This window comes from Sapajus apella, unplaced genomic scaffold (assembly GCF_009761245.1).
Source record: "Sapajus apella isolate SASKATOON/1434 unplaced genomic scaffold, GSC_monkey_1.0 scaffold80, whole genome shotgun sequence".
NCBI lineage: Eukaryota > Metazoa > Chordata > Mammalia > Primates > Cebidae > Sapajus > Sapajus apella.
The window spans coordinates 2,056,447-2,077,861 of NW_022437020.1; the positions used below are offsets into that span (position 1 = coordinate 2,056,447).

General features: G+C 41.2%; 1 protein-coding gene and 1 long non-coding RNA gene across 10 annotated transcripts in view; one reads left to right on the forward strand and one right to left on the reverse strand.

The window, feature by feature from the left end:
* Positions 1 to 21,415, forward strand: part of CHD2 (chromodomain helicase DNA binding protein 2) — a 160,279-nt gene that overhangs the window by 131,506 nt on the left and 7,358 nt on the right. For all 9 annotated transcript variants that reach the window (XM_032252783.1, XM_032252785.1, XM_032252780.1 and 6 more), the window contains 6 exons: positions 699 to 839; positions 3,135 to 3,269; positions 8,324 to 8,502; positions 11,583 to 11,682; positions 13,230 to 13,443; positions 20,824 to 21,067. In XM_032252783.1, coding sequence (XP_032108674.1) covers positions 699 to 839; positions 3,135 to 3,269; positions 8,324 to 8,502; positions 11,583 to 11,682; positions 13,230 to 13,443; positions 20,824 to 21,067 — 1,013 coding nt within the window. The remainder of the gene's footprint in view (positions 1 to 698; positions 840 to 3,134; positions 3,270 to 8,323; positions 8,503 to 11,582; positions 11,683 to 13,229; positions 13,444 to 20,823; positions 21,068 to 21,415) is intronic.
* Positions 7,059 to 7,665, reverse strand: LOC116533167. Its single transcript, XR_004261122.1, has 2 exons — positions 7,593 to 7,665; positions 7,059 to 7,198 (listed from the first exon to the last, which is right to left on the reverse strand). It is a non-coding gene; the product is annotated as an uncharacterized LOC116533167 (long non-coding RNA).

Here is a 21,415-nt window from a genome sequence, read left to right on the forward strand (position 1 = left end):
ACAAGCATGAGCCACTGCACCTGGCCATTACATACATAAATTTAAATACTAGCAACCTGATGAGTTACTAGCTGACTGTATACAGGAGTATAATCTCTTTGGTACTTAGTTTCCATCTGTGAAATGAGGATGATAAAACTTATGTTGAGCCGGGCGCGGTGGCTCAAGCCTGTAATCCCAGCACTTTGGGAGGCCGAGGCGGGTGGATCACGAGGTCAAGAGATCAAGACCATCCTGGTCAACATGGTGAAACCCCGTCTCTACTAAAAATACAAAACATTAGCTGGGCATGGTGGCGCATGCCTGTAATCGCAGCTACTCAGGAGGTTGAGGCAGGAGAATTGCCTGAGCCCAGGAGGCGGAGGTTGCGGTGAGCCGAGATCGTGCCATTGCACTCCAGCCTGGGTAACAAGAGTGAAACTCCGTCTCAAAAAAAAAAAAAAAAACAAAAAAACTTATGTTGAAGGGTTGCGATGAGAATTAAATGAAAGGTTATCAGTAAAAAGCTTCTACCTCTACAGTTTTAACTGGCAATTACTAGAAAGTTTAGACTTGTCTGAGTTCCTTGAGGCTGTCTGAAAACAACCTTCTAAGTATAGATAGTGATGAACCACTGGGGGCAGTGCTGCTTTCTCTAGAAAGTATGTAAGCAGGTATAAAATTGGTAGCAAAGTTCATAGCCCTGTTTTGTTTTCTAGGATGATGGCTTGGAAAAAAGTCCAATGAAAAAGAAACAGAAGAAGAAAGAGAACAAGGAGAACAAGGAGAAACAAATGAGTTCTAGGAAAGACAAAGAAGGGGACAAGGAAAGGAAGAAGTCGAAAGATAAGAAAGAGAAGGTAATGGTGCCCTCCTATTCATGGAGACATCCACAGCCTTTGTGGTTCTCCATTTAGATTTAGAAGTAGAATGAGATTCGAGGGCCCTGGAATCGTCATCTTTTGACGGGTATGTCTGAGAAAGATGGGTGGGACTGTTGATGGGATGGACACCTGCACCTGTCCTCGCAGACAGGGGAACCTGCAAGTTTGGGGTATTCTTTAAAAAATAAGGCCTTTACCTGGTCTTTTATTACATATTTCACGGAGAGTGTTTGAATGAGATAGGACAGGTGAGAGAAATCTGCATTTGCTTGTAAATTCAAAATATGTTCTCAGATTCATATTAGAGGGGCACAATCCAAAAGTGAATTTGAATACTTGAAGAGTTTGAGTCAAAAACAAATATTAGCAAGAGTTACTGTAATATGAATGGATGACAAGCCTTGCTATTATAACCTTTACATTATGGGTTTTATGAAGCTCATTCTAAACCACAGAATTTTGTACAGTGTTGCAATGTCTGTTGACCTCTGAATGTAGTATTTACAATTAATCCTTAATCATTGCCAAAACAAAAACAACTGCTAAAATTCTAACATGCAGTGCTAACTCTAGTAGATTCTTTGATAAGTGCCTTTGAAACTTTTTATATTATTAAATATAAAATAAACATATTAAGTACAAATATAAAAATCAGATTAGTCTCTTTGGGTAGTCTTTTCTCCTCTCTAAGCAGTATATCACAACTTTCCAAGTGAATAAATGCTAAACTGATTTTTACAGCCTTGGCAATATAGGGAGACCTCATCTCTGCAAAATAAAAACAAAAATCTCACTGGGCATGGTGGCATGTGCCTGTGGACCCAGTTACTTGGGAGGCAGAGGTGAGGAGGCAGAGGTGAGAGGATTCTTAGGCCCAGGAGCTTGGGGCTGCAGTGAGCCGTGCGCGTGTCACACTGCACTCCAGCCTGGTCAACAGAGCATGACCTTGTCTCAAAAAATAATAATAAATTATTTTTAATAGTTGGGGAGGATTCTGTTTAGCTGTAACATGTTAGAAGCAATTTGAATTTTCCATTTTGAAATACTTTCTAATTTTTGATGTTAAGAGACCATACTGTGACAAATAACCTGTGCGTTTGTGCTCCCACAGAAAGACATTCTTAAAGTAAAATATTAAACAAATAAAAACACAAGGAACAGTTTTAGCAAACATCTGTTTATCCACTCTCCAGGTGTCACAACTGTTGTTAACATTTTTTCATGTTTACTTTAAGTGGCTTTTTTTTGGCTTGGGGGTTGGGGGGATTGCTGATATCTTTTGTATTTCATTAACGTGACTGATACTGTTGAAACTACCTACCCCTGTTCCTTTTCCCTGATTTGATTACTCTTCCTCTGTTCTCCCCATGATCACTGCTGTGAAGTGGGTTAGAAACCTTACTATTCATGTTTTTATATTTGTAGTACGTATTATAGTATATATCCATATAACTATAAAAAAAGCATACTGTATGCTTAAAAATGTACATGAAGTCATTTTATATATCCTTCCGCAACCTTTCCTTCAATATAATTTTGAGATTTTTTTTTTTTTTTTTTTTTTGGTGGAGGTAGACGTTCTTTTGCCAGGCTGGAGTGCAGTGGCGTGATCTCAGCTCACTCCAACCTCCGCCTCCCGGGTTCAAGTGATTCCCCTGCCTCAGCCCCCCGAGTAGCTGGGACTACAGGTGCGTGCCACCACACCTGGCTAAATTTTTGTATTTTAGTAGAGATGGCGTTTCACCATGTTGGTCAGGATGGTCTCGATCTCCTGACCTCATGATCTGCCCGCCTTGGCCTCCCAAAGTGCTGGGATTACAGGTGTGAGCCACCATGCCTGGCCAATTTTGAGATTTATATAGATTTCATTTATAATAATTTAGTTAATACAAATTCCTAGATCAAAGGGTATGCGGTTAATAAAAATTGCTATATGATACTCTAGGAGAGTTCTGCCAGTTTGCAGTCTTAACCTTTTGATGACATTTCTGTGCATTTTATGAATGAAGGAGTAGAAGCTCAAAATTAGCGCTGATGAAACTGCAGTTATAATTGGGTATATTTAGAGATGGAAATGGGAATAATGTATGCGTAAACTGCCAGTCACATAGGTCTGTCTTCATGATGTTTCAGGATTTTATTTTACTTTTAAAAAAATAAACCGAGACCATCATATTTACCCACTGTAGTAACACATCATAGGTAAGAAATCCAAATTGCACAGTAGGATTGCACAAATGACAATGACTCCTTGTAACTCTTTTTTAAAAGCCTAAAAGTGGTGATGCCAAATCTTCGAGTAAATCAAAGCGATCTCAGGGTCCTGTCCATATTACAGCAGGAAGTGAACCTGTCCCTATTGGAGAGGATGAGGATGATGATCTGGACCAGGAGACATTCAGCATAGTAAGTCTCGAAATTGGGCGATGCCAGTGTCTGCAGCCATGGTGCCTGCTGTGGCTCTGCCTTTTATAGGTCCAGCCAGAGCTTCAGTTGAGCTAAGCAGTGGTACATTACTTTGGAAACACGTTGCTTACGATATCTGAAGACCATGTGTTCTTAAACAGGCTGGCAGGAAGAGATTTTCATGTCTTCTGTTGAGGGGGAGGTTTAAGGAGTGGATTTCATGTCTTGTGCTCTTAGTAAAGAAAGGCTATAAGGGCCCTTAGAGGCATTTGGGAAAGAGAAGTATTCACTGAGCGAGTATTTATTGAATGTTATCTGTGTCCCAGCCCCCAGAGTTACCATGTTGAATAGATAACCGTTTCAATCCTTATAAACGGTACATTTGAGTAGGGGAGTTCGATAACTACTTGGTGCTCCTGTGACAGGGCCCTGGAGGAGACAGTGCATACTGTCGAGATCCTGTGAGAAGGGGATTTGACCTAGTCAGGAGATGCCAGGAGGGCTTGTTGAAGACAGTGATGTTTGAGTTGGGTTCTGAAGGAAGAATAAAAGGTAACAGGAGAAGAGGGGAGGACAAGGCGGTGGGGAGTGAGTGCATGGACCAGGTCTTGCACAGGATTGGATGGGGGCCAGTGTGTCCTCAAGGCCCCTCTGCCCCTTGCTGGAGCTGCAAGTAAAGATTTCAGTGTGTCCCTATCCCTTCCACACCTCTCTGGTCTCTGCTCCCTGTACTTCCACAACTCAGTTCACTCAGACAGTTTATTCAGGCTGAAAGAAAAAGCTGCCTTCTTCCCAACTTGAAAATACTCCTGTCCTGTGATAGCAAGGGACCCTGTTAGCCCTGTCCTGTAACCTCTCTCTTTTGGCCTCTTTCTCTGAGTTCTGTAAACCTATATGCATATGTATATAGACACTGTTTGCTGTAACTTCCCTCTTTTGACTTCTTTCTCTGAGTTCTCTAAACTACGTATGTATATAGATACTGTTTGCTTTGCACTTCTCTCAGTCTTCTTAAGTCTCTTTTGTCTGTGAGCTCTCTGAGGACAAGTATTATGTTTTATGTAAAGCCCATTTATGCTAGAAGTATATCAATATATGAGTAAATTGAATAAATAAGCTAATTACATAGCCAGCTAACCAATCTGTTTTGTAGTGTTATCTGACTGCTTGTAAGAGAAAATGATATCTAATGTTCTGTGGTAGTATGACATTTAAAAAATGCTTTTACAAGTGACTCATTTAATCCTGTTTTTATATTATGAAATCTTTAAAGGATGTAGAGGAATTTCAGGGAGGTAATAGGCATTGATAAATATACCATGAAGTTTGTCAAATCTGAATTTTTTAAGACTCACAATATAAAGCTGAATCCTTTGGTGTTTCTCCCTCTCAACTTGTGCTCTTTCTCTCTCTTTCTTACCTCGCAGAAGTAACTGTGATTCTAAATTCAATTTTTACGCTTATGTGTGGTTCTAGAGTTCTGCTTCTGTCTGTAAAGATGATAATAGCCAGTTACTGTTCTTGTGCTTTATATATGTTTTTCCACAACAATCCTGTGAGGTAGGTTATTGTTTCCATTGTACATATTTAAAAATAAAGAGAGTTAAGCGATTTGCTCTATGTCACACAGCTGAGGCAGAGAACACAGTTTTGACCCAGGCAGTTTGATGTGAGAGCTTGGGTCCATAACCATTGTGCTACGTAGCCTCTCAGATACAAACAGCATAGAGGATTGATTCCCATGTCTTAAAACTGTAATTGGCACACTTGGGTATCCTGTGACTTGCTGCTACTCTCTTAGCAGTCACATCTTTGAGATTTATATATGTTAATAGTAATTGCTCTCATTTAAATTTCATATTTCACAATTTTTTCCTTTTGTTTGTTTTTCTGTTCTTTTTGTTTTGTTTTGTTTTTGAGACAAAGTCTCACTCTGTTGCTCAGGCTGGAGTGCAGTGGTGCAATTTCGGCTCACTGCAACCTCCGCCTCCTGGATTCAAGAGATTCTCCTGTCTCAGCCTCTCGAGTAGCTGGGATTACAGGTGCACACCACCAAGCCCAGCTAATTTTAAAATTTTTAGTAGAGACAGGGTTTCACCAGGTTGGTCTGGCTAGTCTCAAACTCCTGACCTCAGGTGATCCACCCACCTTGGCCTCCCAAAGTGCTGGGATTACAGGCATGAGCCACCGTGCCCGGCCATAATTTATTCCTTCTCGTATTGGTGGACATCAGGATTTTTCCAAATATTTGCTGCTACACATAGGCTACAGTGAAATTACTGCATATATTTTCTTGTACCACACAAGTGAGAGCTTCTCTAGAGCGTATGACTTGAGTAAAAATGCTAGGTCATTCATAGGTGTGCACATCTGCCACTTTATTAGATAGCTGAATTACTCTTGAAAGCAGTTGTAGAGATTGCATTAATTTTAGCAATGAATTCAAGTTCCAATTGCTTACCAGCCTTAGAAACAGTTGTTAATTTCTCAGTTGGTGATTTTTGCTAATCTGAGAGCTATGAAACACTGAAGGCCGTTGGACATTTATTTTTGTATTTTAGTGGTCATTCATGTTCCCTGTGATTGCCTATTCAGTTATTCAAAATTGACCTATTTTGAAAATTTATCTTTCTTACTTTTTCTGTAGGAATTCTTTTTTACATTTTTGTTTGTTTGTTTTTTTGAGACAGAGTTTCACTCGTGTTACCCAGGCTGGAGTGCAATGGCGCGATCTCGGCTCACTGCAACCTCCGCCTCCTGGGTTCAGGCAATTCTCCTGCCTCAGCCTCCTGAGTAGCTGGGATTACAGGCACGCGCCACCATGCCCAGCTAATTTTTTGTATTTTTAGTAGAGACGGGGTTTCACCATGTTGACCAGGATGGTCTCGATCTCTTGACCTCGTGATCCACCCGCCTCGGCCTCCCAAAGTGCTGGGATTACAGGCTTGAGCCACCGCGCCCGGCCCTTTTTTACATTTTTAATACTAATCTTTTATTTTTTATGGTCATTACAGGTGTCTTTTAGTTTTTGGTATATTTTTAAATTTGTGTCCTTTTTGAAAACTGAGGTATAACACTGAAAAAGGCACAGATTGTAAGTTATATAGCTGTGGAAATGACCACAAAGTGATGGAAGTTTGTAGAGTTTTCATTATTCTAAAATTTCATGACCCACGTGTCTTGCTTAGTTCGTTGTGCCAGATACTCAGTGGCTGACAAACATGTCCTACACCATTCTGTGAAATTTTCTTGCATTATACCGTGGTAATTTTCTCTAAGTTGTCAGTTTTACCTTTATGGAATTTCTTATTTGTGGATATTGAATTCTGGATATTGGTCCCTAATTCTGTCTTTGAAAGTTTTCCGTTTCTGCTTTTTACTCTACTTTTTGGGAAATTCCTTCAACTTTGTTTCACATTATTTATTCTCAAGATATCTTCTCTCCATGCTCTCGAATGTCTTTCTGCGTCTCTGTTTTCCATCGTTCATGGTACATACTTTGCTTGATGGCTCTGCTGATCCTCGGTTGTCAGCTCATATTTAAGAGTCGGGGACTAAATGTCTTTGAAAGTTGTCACTACAGGGTGATCTAGTGGAAACTTCCAGGGGATAGTCAGCGTCATTGGTTTTTCCTGTGGAGTGTTCACATTTTGTGAAGAATGTCCCAGTCCTCTTACTCTCCGGAGGGAGAAGGCCTGGCTCTTCCATTGTGGAATCTGAGAGGCAGAAGACTTGGGTGGTGGCTTATCCTGTGTGAATGTGCTCACGTGTTCACATAATCCTGTTTTCAGTGTGGTGGGCTTGCCCCGCATCTGTGCCTCTGCAGTCCAGCTCTGAGGTTCTTTTATCCTTTTCTGGAGAATAAGTATATTTGTTGCTGTGTGGAATTAGAGATCTGTGTGTCTTACGAATCTGGGTATCTGTTACTTCTTTTTTTTTTTTTTTTTTATTTTTTTTTATTTTATTTTATTTTATTTTATTTTATTTATTTATTTATTTATTTATTTATTTATTTATTTATTTATTTGAGACGGAGTTTTGCTCTTGTTACCCAGGCTGGAGTTCAATGGCGCAATCTCGGCTCACCGCAACCTCCGCCTCCTGGGCTCAGGCAATTCTCCTGCCTCAGCCTCCTGAGTAGCTGGGATTACAGGCACGTGCCACCATGCCCAGCTAATTTTTTTGTATTTTTAGTAGAGACGGGGTTTCACCATGTTGACCAGGATGGTCTTGATCTCTTGACCTCGTGATCCACCCGCCTCAGTCTCCCAAAGTGCTGGGATTACAGGCTTGAGCCACCGCGCCCGGCTGGGTGTCTGTTACTTCTTAAGCAGTTTTAAAATTGCTCCTCATTTTAGCCCTCATTCCTACTTCTGAAGACACCTGGCCTTTGGGGGGAATTTTGCCATGTTAGTTAGGTTAGTTCTTGGCTCTCTTCACCCCTGGCTTTGGATTTCATTTTCTCAGGTCTGTCTTGTCATTTTCCATGCTGCCAATATTTTGTTCTGTTGTCCTCACTCTTGTTTTCTCTGTCTTTGTGGGCTGGTCATTTTAACAACAGCCCCATTACCATTGTTTTAGTGGGATTGGGGAGGCAGAGAAAAAAGATTCTTGTCTGTTTACCATCTTTATCTAGAAGCCTTTCTCTTTGTTTCAAGCCTAAAGGATTTGTAAATATTTTATCCTTTATTTTTAGATAGTTTATGGTGGGAGAATTTCAGGTTAGGTCTATGATACTGCTTCTTACTGGATCTTAAAAATAGGCATGTAGGCATATCATGCTCCTCTTGCAGCTGAGGAAGTAGTATTCAGAGAGGTTGAGTAAGGGATGAAGAGGTATCACAGAACTTTGAGCGATGGGGCTGGCACTGCACCCTCAGGGTTTTCTGACTTCAATACTTAACACTTGTTCCACCGCACTAGCTTTACCCACCCTTCCTTTAGCAATTGGATGGCATGGGGTGGGCCATGTTTTCATTGAGGGCACAGTAAGTAAAGGATGAGACTTATTTTCGACCGATTGTTTATATCTTTACTCTCTTGTCCTGTTGCAGTGTAAGGAGAGGATGAGGCCTGTGAAAAAGGCACTTAAACAGCTGGACAAACCTGACAAGGGGCTCAACGTGCAAGAACAGCTGGAACACACCCGGAACTGCCTACTGAAAATCGGAGACCGAATAGCCGAGTGCCTTAAAGCCTACTCAGATCAGGAGCACATAAAACTCTGGAGGAGGTAACCACTTAGGCCTTGTCTGCCCAGTTTGATTTGACTGAATATGGGAGCGGATTCTGTTTTCGTTTAATAAAAGGTAGCATAGCTATCTAAGAAACACTTTTCCCAGCAAAACTCATTTATTGGCAATATACCTGCAGATTTTTAAACTTCCTTTCCATGATATAGGCCATTCCTCTGAGACCAGCCTTTTGAAGGGATAGGATGATGTCATTAATTTATTTTATGAGAGAAAGACAGTGTTAGTGGATTTGCTGGCCTATTCTCAGAAATAAATTTTCTTTAAGCCTGTAATGGAGAGAAATCATCTGGTCTTAACTTGTTTACCCATGTCAGGTTAATATCCAGATACTCAGATATTACTGTATCTAATACAACTGATGGGTTGGCTCTGTACCAACATGTGGTGAAACAAAGGAACCACAAGAACTGTGAGTTTTCTGTTCTCATTTCCTTCCTTAATAAAGTAGTAATTTGGATTAAAGCAGTCAATCTAGAACTTCAGTTTGTAAGGCATCATGGTTTATAAATGTTCCTTTACATATTCGCTTAAAATTTTTTTTTTTAATTTGAATAGTTTTAAGGGAACAGGTGGTGTTTGGCTCCATGGGTAAGCTCTTTAGTGGTGATTTCTGAGATTGTGATGCACCTATCACTCGAGTGGTACACACTGCATCCAACGTGGAGTCTGTTATCCCACAGCCCCTCCGCCAGAGTCCATTACATCATTCTTAATGCCTTTGCATCCTGTGTGTGCTTTTCTGTTCCTGAGTTATTTCACTTTGAATAATGGTCTCCAGCTCCATCCAGATTGCTGCAAATGCCATTATTTTATTGTACTCCCTTTTATGGCTGAGTAGTATTCCATGGTATGTATATACCACATTTTCTTTATCCACTTGTTTGTTCATGGGTATTTAAGCTGGTTCCTTATTTTTGCATTTGTGAATTGTGCTGCTATAAACATGTCAGTTTATTAAGTGTCTTTTTCATAGAATGATTTCTTTTCCCTGGGGTAGTTGCCCATAGTGGGATTGCTGGATATATATCCACACCCACTTTGGATATTTTAAGAAAACGTTTTTTATTTCTTTCTTTCCTTTTTTTTTTTTTTTTTTTTTTTTAAATATGATTCAGATTCTCACTCTATCACTCAATCCTCAAGGCTGGAGTGCAGTGGCACAATCTCTGCACTGCACCCTCTGCCTCCTGGGTTCAAGCGATTCTCCTGCCTGAGCCTTCCAAGTGACTGGGATTATGGGCATGTGCCACCATGCCCGGATAATTTTTGTGTTTTTAGTAGAGACGGGGTTTCATCACGTTGACCAGGCTGGTCTTGAACTCCTGACATAAGGTGATCTGCCCACCCTGGCCTCCGAAAGTGCTGGGAATACAGGTGTAAGCCTCCATGTCCAGCCATGACTGGAAATTCTAAAAGGCAATTTAACATTAAATCTCTTTCCATAAAGCACAACTACTTCGTTTCTATTTTATTTTAGATCCAGAGGGTACATGTGCTTGTTTGTACATAACCACAGTCACTTTGAACTTGTATAGTTAATGGGTAATGTGATTATCCTTGTATAACACATCCAATCTCAGAGGATTGGTTTCTGAGTGAAAAGTGGACTTAAGAAAACTTCTGCATGATGGTGTCCACAGCATGGTTCACACTTAAAAGATTTAATTTTTGAAATGGTACTTTTTCCCCCCTTAACACTGTTACCAACTTCTTTCTTTACCTAGTGGCATCTGGCCTTTTTTTTTTTTTTTCTTTTTAAATTTAACCCTTTACCTAGCAACATCTGGGCCTCTTTTTTTCCTTTTAAGTTTAACCTGATTAGAAGATAGCAAAAGGTCATCCCAGTGAACAGGTCCGTCTTTAAATGTGCCAGGCACTGTGATCCTGGCTAGCCGTAGTTCATAAGGTCCTTGCCCTTTACAAGTCAGAAAGGTAGTACAAGGTAAGCCTCCGGAGGAACCGTTCATCATGATGCGGCAGATGCAAGAGCAGATACAGTGGAAGTGCTGAGAAGGAAGTGCTCGAAGAGCAGTAGGGAAGGAAGGCCTTCTTAGAGGCAGGCAGGTGCCCTTGAACAGAGCGCAGATGACCTGAGTTGAATTGCTGAGAGAACAGAGTTCTCAGGCTTCAGCAAAGGCTTGCAAGTGGGGCGGGGAGGGGACTGGGTAGTGTTTAGGGTTTAAAGGCAGTTTGCTAAGAAGACTGAAGCTCTTTATAGGAAGCCTTAGAAAGGAAGGTGGTAAATGGCTCTTCACCTGATCCAGCAGGTTTGCTTGTTCGGGAGCCTGTACGGGTCAGGTGTCCTCTTGGTGGCAAGCTGTGGTGAAACTGTTGGGGAGTTTGAGAAGACCTGAGACTCCTTTCTCTGGCTCACTTGACTGCCTGTGCTTCCTCTTTCTAAACACCCACTTAGCATATCATTCCCCTGTTGTGCAGTAATACCGTGCTAGGGTGAACACAATGGAATTGGAGGGAAGAAGTCACTGCGAGTGTTAAGGAAGAAATGAAAGGTTGTGGTGGCGACAACTAGGAGGAAGGAGGGGCAGCAGTGCAGAGCTGACCACCTGAATGGAGGCCACAGCCTGGGAGATGGTGGTGCTGATGCATTTGTGGCAGAGTCCAGAACGTGGGGATGGTGGAAGAAGGCTTTGAGGACTGGAGTCCTGGGTGTCATTGGTACACATTTAGAGGACTTTTAGGCATTGGCAGAGCCTTAGTCTCTAAATCCCTCTGTGAGACTCTTTGGCAGAAGCATATAAAGATGTGCAGTAAGTCCTCAGATAACATTTCCTTCAGCTTTCTTTCATTATAACATTGAAGAGAAAAAATATTGTTTCAATTAAAGTTGCAGTTTCCAGGAACGTATTGACAACATTAAGTCCGGATTTACTGTATTATTAATGCAAGTACCTGAGATGATATTTCTGTAACTTAATTTCTATGCTTAGGGGAGTATACCACAGCAAAATGTAATACCTTGCTGTCCATGAAGAGAGTAAAAAGTTGCTTTTCCAATTCAGTAATTAACTAGAACTGTTTTTTTTTTTTTTTTTTAAAGGAACCTATGGATTTTTGTTTCCAAGTTTACAGAATTTGATGCTCGAAAACTACATAAGCTATACAAGATGGCTCATAAGAAAAGGTCTCAAGAAGAGGAGGTAAAGTACAAATTCAAACAAATACAAACCAATTCCACAGAAACATTTCTTAATTATTGTTTTTCCATGGGGAGATGATCACAGAATCATGGGTTACTGCTGGTGCTAGTAGTCAGTCAAACAGTAAGACCAGACGGGTGAAATAGCCAATGTATTAGAACCTAACATTGTTGAAATTTGGACGCTGTTTACCCTGTGTTTCCGCGTCCTGGAATCATTTGCTCACCAGATGTTTTCTTCTTCCATGTGCACTGTTCTTCCGCACATGTCTTACGGTAGCTTATATATGTGGCTTCTAAGAAGCAGTAGGGTGGTGGGCAGAAAATACTTTTTCTTTTCTTTTTTGGGCCATCTACTTGGTGTCCTTCCAGCTTTTGCATGTAAGGGATCCTGCTACTCACTAGTGAGAGGTGCTCAAAGTTGCCTCTCCTTTGGAGTAGGGGATGGTTGCAGAAGCAACATGGAGGAGGCTGCACAGGCAGTGCTCCCGGCGTGGGTGAGGAGGCCGCGGAGGCGGTGCACGTGGTGTGGGTGTGGAGGCCAGTATGGCCGGGAGCTGTGGCTCGTGCCTGTCATACCAGCACTTTGGGAGGCTGAGGTGGGCGGATCACTTGAGGCCAAGACTTTGAGACTAGCCTGGCCAACACGGTGAAACCTCATCTCTATAAAAACTGCAAATGTTAGCTGGGTGGGGTGGCACAGGCCTACAGCCCAGCTCCTTGGGAGGCTGAGGTGGGAGGATTGCATGAGGAGGTGGAGGTTGCAGTGAGCTGAGATTGCGCCACTGCACGCCTGCCTGGGTGACAGAGTGAGACAGTCTCAAAAAAAAAAAAAAAAATTCAGTAGATCATGATATATCCACATTGAGGAGAACTAATCAATCATTAAATATAATGGAGAAATAAGTATTTGCCATGGAAAGATTTTCACAATATATTAAATGAAAAATGAATACCAAATATTTTTGTTTAAAAACATCTATATGAATACAAAAAAAAGGCTTAGAAAAATATGTGCTAAGTTATTAACAGGAATTCTCTTGCTGGTGAAATTTTAGATCACTTTATTTTGTGATTTTTTTTTTTTATATCAGACATTAGACTTGTGTGATAAGGAGTAGTGTTACTCCAGCATTCAGATATTTAGCTTGATGACTTTGGCATAGGAGTGAGTTTTCACTGGACAATTGAGGGTTTTTTGTTGTGGTTAGCTTAGTTTTCCATGGTCCCAGATGATCCTGCGAGAGTGCTGCCCGCCCCCCCCCCCCCCGCGCCTGTTCCATACCCTGTACAGTGACATCTAGCGGTCTCCATGTGTTCCTGCAGGTCTTTAGCAGTAATGCTCAAACTAAGCATGCATTCCACCGAGTTCCCCCAGCCGATAGCCTGACAGTGGAATTTATGAGCGTTTTTGGCAAGGAGGTAGTAAATGGCAGTTCAAAAGTCAAGAAGGACAAGAGGGAGTGGTTTGGAGGAGATAGTCTTTATTCTGCTCTGGGGAATTAAGCCTGGGATCTTGAGCTTCTTTGGTTTCTTTTTACTCTGTAGGAACAAAAGAAGAAAGATGACATGATTGGGGGTAAGAAACCATTTCGTCCAGAGGCCTCAGGCTCCAGCCGGGACTCTCTGATATCTCAGTCCCATACCTCACATAACCTTCACCCTCAGAAGCCTCATTTGCCTGCCACCCATGGCCCCCAGATGCATGGACACCCAAGAGATAACTACAGTCACCCCAACAAGAGACACTTCAGTAATGCAGGTAGGTCATTAAGTGGAGTTTTTAAAAGAGGTGCCAAAAAATAAAACATTCACAGTCATTTCATCTTCCAAAGGCAGTGGCTGGACTTTTTGTGCTGTATTCTCTTCTAACACTTCATTGTCCTCTCTTAATGAGAGAAAACATGAAATAAAGATCCCCCCAATTTTTTTTGAGACTGAGCCTTGCTTTGTCACCCAGGCTGGAGTGCAGTGGCGCGATCTTGGCTCACTACAACCTCCACCTCCTGGGTTGAGGTGATTCTTGTGCCTCAGCCTCCCAAGTAGCTGGGATTACAGATGTGTACCCCCATGCCTGGCTAATTTTTAAATTTTTAGTAGAGATGGGGTTTTGCCATGTTGGCCATGCTGGTCTCAAACTCCTGGCCTCATGTGATCTACCCACCTCGGCCTCCCAAAGTGCTGGGATTACAGGTGTGAGCCACTGTGCCAGGCCCCAGGATTATTGTTTCAACTTCAGATTAAGAAGAACCCAGCTAACATGAACAAATGAAAAAGACTGAGGGAGAAGTTTACATTCTATATGACAGTTAAATCGTTCAAATTGCTAACACTGAAAGGGCTCTTGTAAATTGAGAACAAAACGATAACCAAATAGAAAAATGGGCAATCAACAGAGTGAAGAGACACCCTGTATACGAGAAGAAAATATTACCAACCATACATCTGAAAAGGGGATAATATCCAAACTGTCTAGGGAACTCAGCTCCTTATGTAGTGAGAAGGGAAATACTCGATTAGAAAGTGGGCAAAGGACCTGGATAGACATTCCTCAAAAGAAGACATACAAGTGGCCAATGGGTATATGAAAGAATGCTCATCGTGACTGTCATCAGGGAACTGCACAATGAGATATCACTTCACACTTGTTAGAATGGCTATTATGAAAAAGTCAGAAGGTTAATGTTGCCAAGGATGTGGAGAAAAGGGAACCCAGCACATTGTTGGTGGGATTGTAAGTTAGTGCAGCTGTTACGGAAAACAACATAGAGATGCCTCAAAAAATTACAAATAGAACTACCCTATTACTCAGCAGTCCCACTACTGGGTGTATAGTCAATGAAAATGCAGTTAGTTACGTTGAAGAAATATCTGCACTTTCATATTCATTGCAGCGTTATTTATGATAGCCTGGATATGGAATCATCCAAAGTGCCCATCAGCAGATAAGCGGATAAAGAAAATGTATATGTACACAATGGAATAGTAATTCAGCTTTAAATAGAAGGAAATCCTGTCATTTGCAACAACGTGGATGAATCTGGAGGACGTATATGTTAAGTGAAACAAGTGAGGCACAGAAAGAGAGAAACTGCATATTTCACTTATACGTGGAATCTAGAAAAGTCAAATTCACAGAAGCAGAGAGGAGAACAGTGGTTACCAGGGTCAGGGGTCAGGGGAGAGTTGGGAAGATATTGACGGAGATAAAATTTCAGTTAGATATGAACAATAAGTTGAGAAATCTGTCGTACAACATGGGGACTGTAGTTAATAACAATGTATTATATTTTTGAAAATTGCTGAGAGAGTAGATTTTAAGGTTCTTGCCACAAAAAATAAGTGTGTGAGGTAGTGCATATGTTAATTAGGCTGATTCAGCCATTCTACAGTGTATATGTATTTTATAACATTGCGTTGTACTCAATAAGTATATTCAATTTTTAATTGTCATTAAGAAAATTTTTACAGCCTGGGCAGCATAGGGAGACTTCATCCCTACAAAAGTGTAAACTAGCTGGGCATAGCGGTGCAGTAGTGCCAGCTACTTGGGAGGCTGAGGTGGGAGAAATTCTTGGGCCTGGGAAGTGGAGGTGGTGAGCCAAGATTGTGCCACTGCGCTCCAGTCTGGGTGACAGAGTGAGACCCTGTCTCAAAAAAAAAAAAAGAGACCCTGTCTCAAAAAAAAAAAAAAAAAAAAAATTGCAGTTTTGAAACAAAACTCAAAGGAATCCAGATTGAATTAAAAATTTGGAAATTTGGTTAGTAACAACAAAACTCTATAGAGCTTATCAAAATAAGCAAAAGTTATGAATTAGACAGTTCATATAAAAGAAAAAATTCAAATGGCCAATATAACAAGATGACCAACCTGGCCACTAGGGAGATATAAATTAAAGCTACAGTAGGTTAACCAATTTGTTTACCCATTCAAATCAGCATAAATTAAAAAGAGAAATACACACTGATTGCTAAGAGTGTGAATTGCTGTAATCTTTTCAGAAAAGAATCTGAAATGTCTGAATACCTAAGCTCCCTGACAATGGTAATTCCTTTTTTGTAGAATCTGACCTACTGAAATGAAAACATGCCTATATGAAAATGGCCAGAGGCCGGAAATTACTCCAACATCTCTTAATAGGGAATGGTTAAATTAATAATAGAACATTTGCATTCAGTACTATTTTCAGTTAAAAGAATGAGTTTTTTATCTTCTTAAAAAATTTATTATTATTTTCTTCTTTAATTATGTAGTATATCCATGTAAGAGGTTGCTTTTTAGATTTTAAAAATTGGAGGCTTGGTGTGGTGGCGCATTCTTGTATTATTCCCAGCACTTTGGGAGGCCAAGGCAGGAGGATTGCTTGAGGCCAGGAGTCTGGACCACATAATGAAACCTTGCATCTACAAAAAAATTAAAAACAAAAAAGCCTGGTGTGGTGGCTTATGCCAGTAGTCCCAGCTACTTGGGAGGCTGAGGTGGGAGGATCTCTTGAGCCTAGGATAGGCCTGAGGCTGCAGTGAGTCATGATTGCGCCATCGCACTGCAGCCTTGGTGACAGAGACCCTGTCTCAAACAAAGAGAGAGGAAAAAATAAGCACCCCTGTGCTTTTAAGTGTATTGGTCATGAAATTCACGTAACATAAATGTCAACTTTTGTAAGTAAACAGTTCAGTGCTGTTTAGTGCATTCACAGTGTTGCATGGCCACTGCTATCTAGCTCTCAAACTTCTCTGTCACCCCAGATGGAAATCCCATACCCATTAAGCAGTTTCTCTCCATTTTCTCCTCTCCTAGCCCCTGGCAGCTACCAGTCTGTCTATTCTGTCTGTCTGGACTTACTTATTCTGGATATTTCATATATAAACAGAAATACACTATAAGTGACCTTTTGTATCTGGCTTTTTTCACTTTAGCATAATCTTTATAAGGTTCATCCACATAGTACAATGTATCAGTACTTTGTTCCTTTTTATGGCACGGTGGTATTCCATTGTATATCTACACCACGTTTTGTTTATTCATCTGTTGATGGGCATTTGAATTATTTCTACTTTTTGGCTGTCATGAATAGTATTAATGTAAAAATCTGTGTACAAGTATTTGTTTGAGTACATCCTTTTAATTGTTTTAGGTGTATGCCTAGGAGTAGAATTTCTGGTTCATAGGGAATTTCTGTGTTTAACTTTTTAAGAATGGCCAAACTGTTTTCAATAGTATATGTTTGCATAATATGTTTGTACAAGCATAGAGAAAGATGTGAAAACATACACATCTGACTTAAGCAGTTAACTTTGGACGGTAGAAATGGAGGGGCAAGATTGGAGGAAGTTAATCAGTTGTCTATTGTCCATTGCTTCACTAGTTACAGTGACCATTCATTACTTTTAACAGGAAAAAGAAGAAAAGAAAGATGCGGGAATAACATCTAAAAAGTATATAATGAATATATGTGTGTGTGTGTGTGTGTGTGTGTGTGTGTGTGTGTGTGTGTAAGCATAGTATAAGGTTAATTTTATAAAGATTATTCTATAATGATTAAAATGAAGTATACATTCTTTTTTAAATATCATTTTGAGAATTTGTATTTGATTAAAAACAATACATTCTGGTCTTCTGATAAGTCTCAAGCTTTTGAAAGCTCTGCCTCTATTTCTCTTTTTTTTAAAATATTAATCATAGTTACTGAGAAATCTGCCCGCCCCCCCAAATCCTATATCTGAATTATTGTGAGTCATTTTTTATTGTATGCTTTCTTTTGGTTTTTCATTCATATAGTCCTGTCTTTTGGCAGTTCTAGTTACTTTTGCTTAAATGGGGGACAGTGTGTTTTAAAAATTGTAGCAGCTCTAGGTGATACTACCATACCCCAGAGAGGAATTGCACTTTCTTCCCCCTGGCAAAAGGGTGGGAGGTGAGTGTCTTCATCTAGTTCACCTCTCAGTCCCCGCCATCCTGGAGCTTAGCTCAGAGTGTTCACCTAAGGGCCAGTTGCATCGCTGCGCCCCCTTTCCAGTAGGTTGTCGAAGAGTTTAAAGCAACACCATTAGACCGCCCAGAACTACTCTGCTTCGCAGGAGTTTTCAGCTGAGCCTACTAGCCTCCTGCTCCCTGCAGATTTGGCAAATGCCCTAGGGGAAAGCTGGCCATGTGTCTGAAGTCCCTCAGGTCTCCACTATCACTCAACCTAGAAAGACGCGGAATTGCTCTTAGAATTCTCTGTTCCTTCAGCAGTGGTTCCTGCCTGGGAAAGACCTACATCCTTAGCCTCTTGCTGGTGCTCAGGATCACACACCTCTTCAGTGGTGACAGACGTCATTTCTTATCTCTTTGAGGTTTTCTGCCCTGTGAAATCTTAGTCCTTCTAGTCCTGATTGCTTTAGCTACTTCTTGATGCCTTTAAACACATTTTTATTTTTTTTTGAATGGAGTCTCACTCTCACCCAGGCTGGACTGCAGTGGCGCCATCTCAGCTCACTGCAGCCTCTGCCTCCCTAGTTCAAGCGATTCTCCTGCCTCAGCCTCCTGAGTAGCTGGCATTACAGCCACACAGCACCATGCCCGGCTAATTTTTTTTTAAAGTAGAGAGAGAGTCTCACCACATTAGCCAGGCTGGTCTTGAACTCCTGACCGCAGGTGATCCAATTGCCTTGGCCTCCCAAAGTGCTGGGATTACAGGCATGAGCCACTGCACCTGCCCTAAACACATTCTTTTTAATCTTCCGTTTCTCATTGTTTTTGACAAGGTGTAATTCTGCTATAAGCTACACTGCCTGGAAGCATAAGTTCTGTGTCCTCTAATCTTAAAAATCGGAGTTCAAAATTATTTCATTACCATTTTGTTTAGGGAAAAAAGACAATGACTTTGCCGAATGATTGGGAAATGTTTCCCTGTTCTTAGATCTAGTTACATTAGTTATACTGGCTTTTTTCTAGTATTAGGCTGGTTTTGTGTTTTTCGTATGATGTCCCTTATATTCTGAATCCTTTAAAATAACTTTTTATTAAACTAACTACGTTCTTTTATTTAAACCTTGGATTCCTCATCCACCTTTTTAATAGCTCAATACCTCCTAAACTGTGATTTACCTCACAGAGGATTTAAGAAGAAAGAAAATCTCTGTTTAATTTACTCTGGAAATAAATGAATTAGCTTGAATTTTAAGTATCTCTGCAAAACCACAGACATTGACACCTTGTTAGAAATCTCACTTTCAATTTGATTTGAAGCCATCTTCAAGGGATCTTTTGCATGTTTAGAAGGTGTCTCTTTTTGTTGTTGTTTGTTAATTCTTAGGGTGGGTAGTCCAAAGTTTTTTAATTTGTGGTGCCCTCGTCTGATCTGCCCAGATCAACAATGAATGTAAGTCCCTGGTTGACTGTATATCATATTAACGCTATCAGTTTCTAAGCTGGGCATTTCCTTCATGGTGCGATTCTTCGGCTCTGTAGAATAATTCTAGAAGGAGCAGAATGAGTGGAGACACTGATTTGGTGGCATGTCTTTGATCTTAACACAATTATGGACAGAAGATGGATTTTCCATGAAGTTCTAGGTTCCTTTTGGTCAGTCCTCTGTATTAGTTTCCCAGGCCATCTCTAACAAAGTACCACAGACTAGGAGGCTCAAAACATCAAACATTTATTTCTCACATTTCTGGAGACCTGAAATCAAGGTGTCAGCAGGGTTGGTTCCTTCTGGAGGGTCCGAGGGAGAATCTGTTCCGTGCCTCTCTGCTGCCTTCTGGCGGCTGCCAGCCATTCTTGGCATTCTTGATTCGCAGATGCATCACACCGATTTCTGCCTCCATCTCTGCATGGCCTTCTGCTTTGCATGGTCTGTCATACCTCCTTCTGCCTTTATTTTGAAAGGATGCCTGTTCTGGAATTTACGGCCCCACCTAAATTCAGGATGATCTCATCTAGAGATTTTTAACTTAATTACATCTGCAGAGACCCTATTTCCAGGTAAAGTCACACTCACAGGCTCTGGGTGGTCATATTTGGTGGCCACAATTGAACTGTCCATCCCTAGACTTCTGTGTCTTTACTACATTTTTTGAATTGAGTGAATATGATTCTTTTCCTTAGGGGAAAAGGGGGGCTACAGAAGTTAAAAGGATTGTAGTTTAGCCTTATCCTTAAGAGTTAGAGCACTGATCCTAGTCCAAAGTTAGAGAAGTTACTTTTTTATAGGAGATCCATTGTGTGTGTGTGAGTGTGTGTGTTCACGCGCACAAAACAGGGAAGATTAATAGAATCAGTGATGGTGCAGTGGCACCATCTCAGCTCACTGCAACCTCTGCCTCCTGAGTTCAAGCGATTCTCCTTTTCAGAGACCAGGCCCAACAGGTACCAGCAGGTAAAATAAACGTTAGACGTATAACTGGAGGTTATTCCCTTGCAGCTATGAAACTCAGCGGTATCATTTTCTGAACTAGTTGGTTTTGGTGTTTTGAGTGAAACCTCATTTTAAGAGTCTGCCGTGGATTGGAAGGTTAAACAGATATGGAGAGTGAAAAGCGGTAGCTCTTGAGATTGCGGAAGGAGAGGAGTGGTAAATTTTGCAGTAAAATTTTGTTGGAAAGAATATTTGGGAGTCATTACTGATACGTTAGTCAGCAGCAGTAAGACCAAGAAGAGAGAAATGTAACTTCTATTTGTAACATGTGTCAGGCTTCCAGTGTGAACTAGAGCAAAAGTGGTGCTGACTTCAGCTTCATATGAAAATTGGAACAATACAGAGAAGATTGGTGTGGAAGAAAACAAAAATAAAAAGGCTGGGCACAGTGACTCAGGGCTGTAATCCCAGCACTTTGGGAGGCTGAGGCGGGTGGATTACTTGAGGTCAGGAGTTTGAGACCAGCCTGGCCATCATGGTGAAACCCTGTCTCTACTTAAAAAAAATTGAAAAGTTGGCCAGGCGTGGTGGCGGGTGCCCATATTCCCAGCATCTTGGGAGGCTGAGGCATGAGAATCGCTTGACCCGAGAGGTGGAGGTTGCAGTGAGCCAAGATGGTGCCACTGCACTCCAGCCTGTGTGACAGAGCAAGACTCCATCTCCCAAAAAAAAATTTTTTTTGTGAAAGTGAAATTCAGCCATTTCTTGCAGTCGTCAGATCATTCTTTCTTTTCCTGCAGATCGAGGAGACTGGCAGAGGGAAAGAAAGTTCAACTATGGTGGCAACAACAATCCACCCTGGGGCAGCGACAGGCACCATCAGTATGAGCAGCACTGGTACAAGGACCACCATTATGGGGACCGGCGACATATGGATGCCCACCGTTCTGGAAGCTATCGACCCAACAACATGTCCAGAAAGAGGCCTTACGACCAGTACAGCAGTGACCGAGACCACCGGGGACACAGAGATTATTATGACAGGTACGCGAAAGGCTGCAAGACACCAGGTGCCGACCTTTGCCAGGAACTGTTTCTGGGGAGAAACAGTGACGTATACATGTATGTATTTATTTGTCAGATTGCTGAAGATCTCATGTGTCAGCCACAGGGGATCCCAAGTCTTCGTTATAGGTTTTGTGTTTTATTTTCTGGGTCATAGAGAGTACATTTCACCTGTACAGGAAAAGTGTTTTCTGCCATCTTTTGAGGAAATCTAGTGAAGTGGTAGCCATAAAATATTAAGAGTCAGCAACCAAAATTATTAAGCACTGTGCCAGGCTCTCAGCCACAGTAGGTGGCAGGGATGCCGAGATGGGTACCAGCTCACAG